Source organism: Elephas maximus, chromosome 3 (assembly GCF_024166365.1).
Source record: "Elephas maximus indicus isolate mEleMax1 chromosome 3, mEleMax1 primary haplotype, whole genome shotgun sequence".
In the NCBI taxonomy this organism is placed as follows: domain Eukaryota; kingdom Metazoa; phylum Chordata; class Mammalia; order Proboscidea; family Elephantidae; genus Elephas; species Elephas maximus.
The window spans coordinates 97,428,880-97,440,040 of NC_064821.1; the positions used below are offsets into that span (position 1 = coordinate 97,428,880).

General features: G+C 51.8%; 1 protein-coding gene across 5 annotated transcripts; it reads right to left on the bottom strand.

The window, feature by feature from the left end:
• LDLRAD1 (low density lipoprotein receptor class A domain containing 1) lies at nt 1-10,019 on the bottom strand. 5 transcript variants are annotated; one of them, XM_049879320.1, is made up of 6 exons: nt 9,931-10,019; nt 9,441-9,495; nt 6,537-6,665; nt 4,336-4,473; nt 2,530-2,658; nt 4-1,135 (listed from the first exon to the last, which is right to left on the bottom strand). In XM_049879320.1, the coding sequence occupies exons 1-6, from the start codon at nt 9,949-9,951 to the stop codon at nt 987-989; spliced, it is 621 nt and encodes a 206-aa protein (XP_049735277.1). In that variant the 5' UTR covers nt 9,952-10,019; the 3' UTR covers nt 4-986. The 5 variants fall into 5 exon arrangements, with proteins under 5 accessions (XP_049735279.1, XP_049735277.1, XP_049735280.1 ...); XM_049879323.1 differs by having other exon boundaries at nt 1,051-1,135; nt 4,336-4,442; XM_049879322.1 differs by lacking the exon at nt 6,537-6,665 and having other exon boundaries at nt 1-1,135.
• Nucleotides 10,020-11,161: the final 1,142 nt, after the last annotated feature.

Genomic DNA, 11,161 nt, shown 5'->3' on the forward strand with positions numbered 1-11,161 from the left:
GCCCAACCTGGATGATTGGTTAGCAATGTCTGCCTTAGGTACTAAAGGGGCAAAAAGTGGCACACGTTTCACATAGGTGCCATCCAAAAGGGCTGTCTTAGTTACCTAGTGCTGCTATAACAGAAATACCACAAGTGGATGGCTTTAACAAAGAGAAATTTATTCTCTCACAGTCTAGTAGGTTACAAGTCCAGATTCAGGGTGTGAGCTCCAGGAGAAGGCTTCCTCTCTCTGTTGGCTCTGGAGGAAAGTCCTTGTCATCAATCTTCCCCTGGTCGAGTTGCTTCTCAGATGCAGGGACCCCAGGTCCAAAGGATGCGCTCTGCCCCGGGTGCTGCTTTCTTGGTGATATGAGGTCCCCAACTCTCTGCTTGCTTCCCTTTCCTTTTATCTTGAGAGATAAAAGGTGGTGCAGGCCACACCCCAGGAAACTCCCTTTATACTGGTTCAGGAAGGTGACCCGAGTAAGGGTGGTGTTACAGTCCCACCCTAATCCTCTCAACATAAATTACAGTCACAAAATGGAGGACAACCACACAATACTGGGAATCATGGCCTAACCAAGTTGACACATATTTTGGGGGGGGACACAATTCAATCCATGACAAGGGCTAAACACTTCTGCTGGCATTTGAATCCCAGACCTGTCTGCTCTCCAAGGGGTGACAAAATCATGACCTGCAAGCCTTTCCTGGAGCAGTGAAAGCAGATTTCATCCGTGTAGAAGCACGGAAATCACGGAAGCCCTCATCTTTGTTGGGAGCTACCTAACATGGTAGTGAGCTCCCTGTCACTGCAGGTATTCAATTAGAGGCCGAACAACTTGAAAGCAGGAGAGGCAATTCCTATTCAGAGAAGGTACACAGATCGTACTGCATGATCTCAAAGGCTCCTTCCTACCCTCATGTTCTAGGATTTGATGCACACGTGAAGGCTTCTAAATGTCATTCCATCCATCCGTCTCCCACTCTGGACTGGGGGACTGCTCAGAGTCCAGGGCAGGAGTACTCGTCAGACCAGTCGGAGCAGTGCTGCACGTGGTCCTGGCAGAGACTCCTTGGGATGCATTCGCAATACCTGAAGACAGTCGGAGTGCAGCGCCACCACCCGGGACCACAGGACGGGCACAAGGTCACTGGGGAAACAGGAGCTGGCCATTGTATCCTGGAATGCCCTATTTACCAGGGCACTGCCTAGCTCTGGACCCTACCACAGAGCCTTATAACCCTACCCCATCTGAGTTGGGGTTGACTGTGTTCCTTATTTCCCTACAGCAGAAAGATTCTGGTCTCCCCAGCTCACAGGCTATGTAACCTTGGACAAGTTGCTCACCCTGTCTGAGCCGCCGTTTCCTCATCTGCTCAAGGTTGTTACTAAATAAAAGAAGACAGGCAAAGTGCCAGGCACATGATCGAGATTCAGATATTCACGTGTGCTGTTATGGATCGAATTGTGTCCGGACAAAATGTGTGTCAACTTGGCTAAGCCATGACTCCCAGTATTGTGTGGTTGTCTACCATTTTGTTATCTGATGTGCTTATTCTATGTGTTGTAAATCCTAACTTCTATGATGTCAGTGAGGCAGGACTCAATCTACAGGATTAGGTTGTGTCTTGAGTCAATCTCTTTTGAGATATAGAAGAGGGAAGCGAGCAGAGAGGAAAGGGACCTCCTAACGCCAAGAAAGCAGAGCCAGGAGCAGAGTCTATCATTTGGACCTGGGGTCCCTGTGCTGAGAAGCTCCTAGACCAGGGGAAGATTGATGATAAGGACCTTCCCCCAGAACCAACAGAGAGCGAAAGACTTCCCCTGGAGCTGGCGCTCTGAATTCAACTTCTAGACTGTGAGAGATAAATCCACTTGTGGTATTTCTGCTATAGCAGCACTAGATAACCAAGAGAGCCCTGGTGGCATGGTGGCTGAAGAGCTCAGCTGCCAACCAAAAAGTCAACAGTTCAAGGGCAGTTCGACCCTGTCCTATAGGGTGGTTGAGCCGGAATCAACTCCATGGCAATGGGTTAAATAACTAAGACATGTGCTTATTTAAAAAAAAAAAAAAAAAAACTCTGAGGCATGAAAGAACTTGGAGTCAGGACACTTGGGTTTACACCTAAGCTCCTTTCCTGTCACTCATTGTATTAAGTCCCTCCTCTTCTCTGAGCCTCAGTTTACCTACATAAGAATTGGGGACAGTGACTCTTGTCCTGCTTCCCTCACAGGGGTATTGGGAGGTGCAGAAGAAATGAGGGAGATCCAGGTTCAAATCCCAGTTGGGTCATAAACTCCTTGCGTGACCACTCTCTGGGTCTCAGTTTCCTGGTACGCCTTTGAAGGGAAGTCCCACCAAAGAAGAAAACACCAGAAGGAAGCACTTTGAATGGTAGTGCCTCGCCACTGGGGGCATTCAACCAGGGGTGGAAGGCTCTTCCAGGGATGCAGGGAGGAACTGAGTAGATTCCCTGGGCAGACCCTGCCCTCTGGCCACCGCTTGGCCACTTTGCACAGCCCAGCCTATGCCCAGACCCCTACCTTGGCTCAGTTCATCTGAGCAGTCCCCACAACTGTTGATTCCATCACACTTCTGGTCTGAGTAAATCCAGAAGGCAGGGTCTCCACAGTGGGCCACAAGGAAACTGGGGAGGCTCTGGGGCACATCTCCTACAGAGACAGATGAGGCAGGAGGAAGTCCACATCTGGCTACAGCTGTCTCAGGGCTATCTGAAAGTGGCTCATCCTGGCCACCCTGGCAGTTTCCAAACTTGGGGTCACCTCCCATCCATGTCGGGATGGGCACAAGGAGAATGTTTTCTGGGGGAAGAGGTCAAGTCGAGGAGAGAGAAGTGTTCTTTCCCTGTGCACACATGGTGTACAACAAACAGACCAGAGAGCCGCATCTCCCTTCCTTGTTCCCTTCCCAGCTCCTGTGCATCCCCACCCCACATCACTGTGTGCCCTGCTCTTCCCTCTAGACATGCCTTCCTTGACACCTGTCCAAAACCATTCCACCTTCAAGTCCAGGAAGCCTTCTCCAACTGGAAAATAACAAGAATAAAGGTAAAATCTTGCACTTGGGCGCTGGGACTCAGGGGTTCTGGGTTCACATACCTTGTGAGAGGGAGTCAGAGGACACTCCTTGAAAGTAGGCTCTATGTTAGGCAGCAGTGTGACAGGGTCACTAAAAACTCTGACACAAACTCAGACCACATCACTAAGAGGTATAAAACCCAGACCAAGATGGGGCAAGGCCTTTGTTCCTTGGACTGGACAGACCCAGCCAGAAGCACCCTGGATGCTTCTGGGGCCTGTCCATGGATAAGGACATGGCACCTGCTGTGTGTTCTGGGGAGCGCTTGTGGAGTGGGAGGACCTGAAACTGGATCACAAGAGGAATGGTGGTGGGAGTTCAGTGTGTGGCCTGGAAAAGGCAGAACTCACAGGGGGCAAGAGAGCATACAGGGTCACCAACGTGGTCCATGGGGGAAGGAGGCTGATGAGAGGCAGAGTTGAGACAAATCAGAGATGCTACTGGGAGGCAGCTCTACACTCAGTACAAAAAGATATCCCCACAAATAAATCACCCAACGATGAAAGAACCTGCTTCATATTGTGGCGAGCTCTAGTCTTGGAGTCCATGATGCAATGACCCTCTCTTCACCAATTTCCCCCTGCCCACTCACCAGCTTTCTCCCTCCTGTGGGTCCAGACACTGATTTATGTTGTTACTTATTCCATGTAGCCATGTCTCTGAGGTCTGGAGCCAAGTCTCCCCATCCATTCATCCACTTATTCACTCAGCAAACTATTCTGGAGCCCCCCTCACTCTGTGCCAGGTCCTGTGCCAGGCACTAGGACCCCGAGATCAACCAGACCAAGCCTACCCCAGAGAAGCTCAGCTTGATGGGAATGACAGACATTGCAATCGAGTGTGACAACCAGTGTGACCAGGTCTGGGACTGAAGGAATTACAGGGGCTGCGGGAGCCCAGAGAAGGGTGCTTCCCCTAGTCTGGGGGTTAAGGAGGGCTTCCTGGGGAGGTAATGCTTGAGCCCTGCCTTGAAGGATGCATGCAGGCTCTCCAGGCATGGAGATGTGCAGCAGGAGGTCATTCCCTAGTGTGGCCATGTGCGTGTGTGTGTACAACTGGGATCCGGTGGGGGCAGGCATTCCTGGATGATGGCACCGTTTAAGCAAAGGCATGGGGACATGAAGGTGCCCAGTATGTTCAAGGCTCCTCAAGGTTCAGTATGGCTGCAAGGAGAGTAAGAGTCAGGGATAGCCCCCAGGGGGTCCCAGGAGGGCCCACGGGGTTAGGGACAGGATGGAGCAGGTACTCACGACACAGGCCTTCATCCTCATCCTCGCCGTGAACACAGGTGCGGACGCCATCACAGACCCCACTGGCTGGGATGCAGGTCTTCCGGTCATGGCACAGGAAGCCCGTCCTGTTAGTAGGTGTCACACAGGCTCTGGTCCCTGAGTGGGCAGGGGGGAGGCCCCCGAGGGTCAAGGGTGGTACTCATGAGGGCATCACCTGGGGTAGGGGTGTTGCCATCAAACCTGCTCAAGTTCCCTCACCTGAGCCCCAACCTGAGGCACCAGGGATGGAGTTTAAGTCCCATTCCAGCACTTTTCAGCTGCATGACCTTGGCCAGATGACCTGACCTCTCTGAGCCTCAGATTCTTGTTAAAAAGTGGGGATCGTGGCAACACCCCATAGGACTATTGGAGGGGATTAAATAAAAGCTTCTCTATGAATAACCCTAGAACACAGAATGTGCAGAATAAATAAAGGTGCCCTCTTTTATTTGAAATGTACTTACAGTTTCAGAAGGAGTTTCTGGGACAATATTCAAGTCACTGAGTGGTTTTAATGGGGGAATCTTTGGCACCAGTGAGATTCTCAGAATCAATACATTTTGGGCTGGCTGGGGGATGTTATGTCAGAATCCCTTAAAGCTGGGCACAACTGTATAGGCTGCAAGGCACTGTCACACTTTTTTTTCTACTGTTCCCTCAGATAACTCTATGACTTGTCACCATTAGCCCCAATTTATAGAAGAGAATGTAAAGCTCCAAGAGCTGCAACAGGCCCTGGTCTGCTGACTCTGCTCCTTTCCAGGGCCGGGCTGCCTCCCTAGGGCTCAGGAATGGTGGGCAGTCACCTGCAGCTGCCAGTTCTTCTGAGAGTCTCCCCTTCCACTCCAGTGGGTTATGGAGAGACATCCACCCCTAGGTCTGCACCCAAAGAATTAAAGGAGAGAAACAGGAGGATGGAATGGGAGATCACCTTGGCTCTACAGGTTGGTGATGGGAGCAGATTTGTGCATGAGTGTTCACATACATGTGAACCACATCTCAGCTCCTGGAGCTGCCTCAGCTAGTGTGAGGGCCAACTCTCAGGGATACTCACGTTGTCACACAGACACACACACACTGACACATGCTCATACAGACATGTGCACATACATGCACATGGCCAAACACAGATATACGTGACATGCACAGTGACACAGGCACATGCATACACACAGACACCTGCACACACAGGTACACATAAGCAGGCGCTCACAGACACACATAAACACAGACACACAGGCACTTGAATGCAAATCCCCATGCAGTCACAGCCACCCTTAGTGCTAGGCTTCTGCCCAGGTGTGCAGAGTACTGTAAATTTGACCCCCTCCTCCCACCTTGCCCCCTTCCACCCCCTGCCTGGCTGCCGCACCATTTCTCAGATAGGTCTATCTTGTGACATTCCTCCCTGGGGTTATCTCCCTTCCCAGACTCACGGGATCATGGTCTCCTTCCCTTTTAGGCTCCAGGCCTTTCCATCTATTGGCCTTCTTGCAGCCCCTCCCTCACCTCATGCTCCCTCCCACTTCAGGGACTCCACACACACTGTTCCTGCTGCCTGGGATGCTCTTCCTGCCAACCTCACCACTAGTTAAACCCCACTCTCCCTTCAGGACTGGGTCAGAGCCCTTGTTCCAGGCTCACAGAGCCCCATTGACCCCTCCTTTAGTGTGTATTTGATTAACATCTGCTTTGCTTTCCAAACTGTTAGCTCCGTGAGGGCAGGGACTATGTTGGGGCTGTTCACCACCGAAACCTGGGGTTGTTCGTCACAGCAGCCAGGGTCACAGGGATGAATTAACACATCCCTGTCCTCTATGCTAGAGACAGACACACCACCCAGGGTGGCCAGGCTGTGGGAAGAGTTGCGGAGGCTGTGGGGACCACAATGAGGCTCCTAACCCAGCAATGGGGTCAGGGAAAGCTTCCTGGAGGAGGTGACATCAGAGCTGGGTCCTGAAGCTTGACCAGGACTCTCTCAATAACTCATATCACAGATGTGCAAGTGGAAGTTCAGAAATAGCATTGTACAAGTGTCTGTAAGTAAATGTTAAGGAATTGTCCAAAAGTTGCACAGTGGAGAAGCTGGGTGAGTTGGATTCCCCCATCTCTCTGTATCCTAACCCCCTGCCCCGCCCTCTCCCCAGCAGACTGGCCCATCCTCCCTTGACCACCCTGACCTGGTGTGCGTGGTGGGAGTCCATAGATAACCACTAGGACGATGAGAGCTGCAAGAGTTGCCAGCAGGAGCAGTATGGAGGCGGACAGGCAGGCCCCTTGGCGTGAGCAGCAGAGGTGACCACAGTCCGCTGTGTGGGGAAGGAAGCAAGCCTGTTGGGACGTGATGATGTGGCCAGTGCTGGGGCCCAGGGCTGCCCACCAGCCCATCACCACCCTGCAGGAGGCTCTTCACCTGCCAGGGTGGGCTGGGGGTAGGGAAGGCATCCTTGGAGGGGGGCGCTCCTAGGCCCTCCATGATGCTCTTTAGTTCTACCTGTGAGCCCACCCCCCACCAAATGTTTACCCTTGGCCTGGTCCCCCAGCTGGTGCATGCAGAATCAGATGAGGGTCCCAGGCCTCTGCTGCACAGCCCACACCCTTCCTATCCCTCTAGGAGACTGCCACCCCAGGAGGCTGGGAGATGAGCACCTGCTCATTGAGTCCTACCATGGGGCAGAAACCACATCAGGCCCCTCATAGCTGCTGTTTTTATTTTTCAAAACAATCCTTTATTTTATACTTGAGGAAGCTGGGGCTCAGGAAAGTGACTTGGCTCCAGACCATCCAGTGCAGAGCTGGGATGCCAGTCCATGTCTGTTTGACACCCAAACCCTTGTCCTTCCCAAGATTGCAACTGATGGTCCCTTCCAGAGCTGCCTGACTGAGTCAGATCTTGTACCTGTACACTGGCAGCTCACAGCACCAAGCATTAAGTGTGGTGCTTATTCTAGATATTTTATATCGAGATATATCATATTGAGAATAAGCAAATGCATAGAGGTCAGAGTTTATGAGCGGTTACCTGGGGCAGGTGGGAGGGGGAAATGGGAGTTACTGCTTAAAGGGTAGTGAGTTTCTGTTAAGGGTGATGGAAATAATTTGGAAATGGACAGTGGTGAAGTTTGCTCAACATGGTGAATGTAATTAATGTCACTGAATGCTACACACAAAAATAGTTGAAAAGGCAAATGTTTTGTTACGTATGTTGTTGTTGTTGTTAGGTGCTGTCAAGGCAATTTTGACTCAAAGTGACCCCATGTGACTAAGTAGAGCTGCCCCATAGGGTTTTCTGGGCTGTAATCTTTCCGGGAGCCGAATGCCAGGTCTTTCTCCCCTGTTGACTGTGGGTGGGTTCAAACTGCCAACCTTTCCGTTAGCAGCCAAGTGCTTAACTGTTGCACCACTATTTTACCACAATAATTAAAAAAAAAAACAACTAATCTAGACTGTTGGGGGTCAGGATAATGGCTACCCTTGGCAGAGACTGCATGGGGCTACAGGGGAGACTTCCGGGAGCTGGTGATGTTTGGTTTAACTCCTCTGGGTGGTTGTTGTTGCTGCCGTTGATTCCAACTCATAGCGACCCTATAGGACAGAGTAGAACTGCCCCATAGGGTTTCCTAGGCTATAATCTTTATGGGAGAGATGACCAGGTCTTTTCTCCCCTGGAGCTGCTGATGGGTTCAAATTGCTGGCCTTTCAGCTGGCAGCCAAGCACTGAACCACTGCACCACCGGGGCTCTTTCTTGGTGGCTCCACAGGTGTATTCAGTTTGTGCAAACGCATCGAGCTGTACACTTGTGACTTGTGCTCTTTTCAGTACGATGTTACACTTCAAGTAAAAGTAGTCATTACATTAAAATAAAGGAACAAAAAAGCAGGGGCAGGGTGCTGGGGGTGCTCAGTGGAGGGGTCTCGGGAGCATGGGTGGGATTTCCACAGCCAGGCGAGGGGAGGGTGCAAGGAGAGGGTGGCCCAGGCAGAGGCACAGAAAGAGGAAAGGCCTGGCGGATGGCATGGGGGGACAACAGGTGGCCTGGTGATGCAACCCAGGATGGGTGGGGAGACAACAGTGGGAGATGCAGCATAAATCTAAGACCGATCACCCCCCGCGGCCCTAGTCGGTGGCTCCCTTGTTGTCAGCAAACACAGGATAAACTCAGGTAACTAGGGAGATGGCGGGAAGCCAGGCAAGGAGAGGCATCCTGGTCAGTCAAGCAGCTGCTCCTCAAATATTTGTGCAGCACAGGCCGTGTGCAAGGTGGGGTCACAGGAGAGACTCGAGGGTGTATTGACAGAATCGGGGTTCATGCCCAGATGATAATGCTGCACTTCAAAGCCAGAAAGGCCCTTAGGTGCCAATCCCCTCCCTGGAGAAGTGGAGAAAGGGGGGCCCGTTTGTTCCACAACCACCCCACCATCAGCCAGAACTTGGAAACAAACAAACACCAATGTGGAGCAATGGAAGGCACTGGGGAGCCAGGTTGCTCAAACTCTCTGAGCCCTACCCCAGAACCCAGTGCCGTTGAGTCGATTCCGACTCATAGCGATCCTAAGCTCCCCATAATACAGCCCTCTTCTCAGAATTGCCTGTATTCAGAGACCCACATAGAGCCAGGTACGCGATCCTTTCCGTCTTCTTTGTTATTGTTATCTACCTCTCTGAATTTGTTTCTTCATTGATCAAACCTGGGCCAAGACAGGGCACGCAATAGATGCTCAATAAATGGTGTTCTTTCCTTCCTGTGTTCCATAAAGGTAAAAAGAACTCCCCTGATCTCACGTGAGTCAGCGGCACATAATAGGTGCTCAGTAAGTGCGTGATCCCTCCTTTATCCCTCAGATATGAAGAGAATTGCCCAGGTCACCCACCAAGTCAGGGATTTGACTCCAGAGAGTTTTCCTCTGCACCACAGGTGGCCACTGTACGTGGTGCAGTGCCTGTGAGGTAGGCAGCACATAGTAGGTGCTCAGTAAATGTGCGTGGAGAGACTGAACAACCCTCTGTAGCCCACTGCCCAGCCCAGGGAAGTCCTACCTGGGAGGGCCTGCAAGGCACTGACCCAGGCCCTCCCATCCATTACCTTTCCCTCCAGGGAGAGCTTTGGTTTCTGTAGCAACGTTGCCATTGACATCTCCCTGCCCAAGAGAACAGAGTGAGGGGTGGGCTTAGCACAGAAAGACCGTGGACTTTTTCAGAAAGGAAGACTAAGGCCCAGGGAAGAAAATTCCCTTGGCTCTGGTCACCGAGGGCCTTAGATGGAACCACTGCTCCCTCACGCTCTAGCACACTGAACTCCCCAAGCTCACCATGCCTCTTCACACTTTCACACCTTTGCCTACACTGTGTCCTCTGACCCTGACATCTCCTCCCCTGGCCTCCTGTCCTGGGCTCTGTCCTCCTCCCAGCCCTCACCCCCTGAGCTGTATAGTTGGTTCATCGCTTGGGTCCCCACAGGGCAGGGTGGGGGCGAGTCACCTCAGCGACTCTGGGTAGGCACAGTTTTAACACTTCCTCTCTTCACTGTCTGCTACTCACCCCAGGGTTTGGAGTCTTCTCAGGACAGATCTTACCTGGGGGAAGATCTTGTTCATATCTCTGGCTCCCAGCTGCAGTCTCAGGGATCAGGTACAGAAGCAGTGGACTCAGCACAGGTTCCCTGCTTTGTCACCAGGGGTGGCCTGGGGGAGGGAGGATGGGAGGAGTAGCCCAGGCCGCGCCCTCCCTGTGGCTGTGCTGCAGTCCCTCCCAGCCCAAGGCAGCAGCTCTGCACCTGCCTCCCAGCACAGGAAAGGGCAGGAGGGCCTGACAGCAACGCCATCCGCACAATCTGAGGTTGGACTCTTCACCCCTACCTTACAGATGAAGTGCCTGAGGTTCAGAGAGGGAGAAACTACCCTCAAGTCCTGCAGTAGGTGGGAGGGATGAGCGTTGAACCCAGGAACTTTTCAGGATGTGCTTTTGCTTCCCGGTCAATGATGAGACTCGAGGATCTCAGGCCTCAACTGCATGAAGACCCAACAGAAACACCGGATTTAACATGTTTATGTGGCTAAAAATCAGGACTCACTTTTTCATTGATGTTCTGTTCAATTAAGTAGGTAATCTAGGTTGAAAGAATATCCATTTTTCCACTGGACTCAATAAAGCACATATAATTTTAAACTATTTTCCTTTAAAAAGTGGGAATGTGCATTTTTATTTTTCCTGAGCTAGTGCCTGAGGTCAGGGAAGGGCGGGAGGGCAGTTTACTTACCTCCATAACCCCTTATCCCCACGGAGTGGGGGTGGTTTCCCCAACAGTTTCATTCTACTACTGAGGATGAGACCAAGGTCCTGGGAGCTTAAGAGGCTGTCCAAGGATCTGGGGACCAATGAAGAAGGAGGGGGTGTCCATCTCCAGATGTCCACTCAGGGCCCCAGGAAGGAGTCCCCTCTGTAACCTGCCTTTAGTGCCCACAGAATTTCTATCCTGTGACCAGCCTTTTCTTTTGCATTGGGAAATAAAATGCCAAATCCCTGGGGGTAGTGGTGGGGGTGGGTAGATGCAGAGGCAGCCCTGGGGAAGCATCAAGTAACACTAGGAAGAAGGTTCTCATTAGGACTCTGCCACTGGCTCTGGCTCTAATCACTCCCCCGCTCTGAGCCTCAGTCCCTCATTCCTAAAATGAACGGGTTAGACTAGATGGAGGGGGTGTCTTAGTTTGGAGATTCCCAGAATCAAACCCTAAGACAAATTCAAGGGCAAGTTGTTTAATTGGGTGGGAGCGATCCCAGGAAACGCTGGTCAGGAGTGAGGAAGTG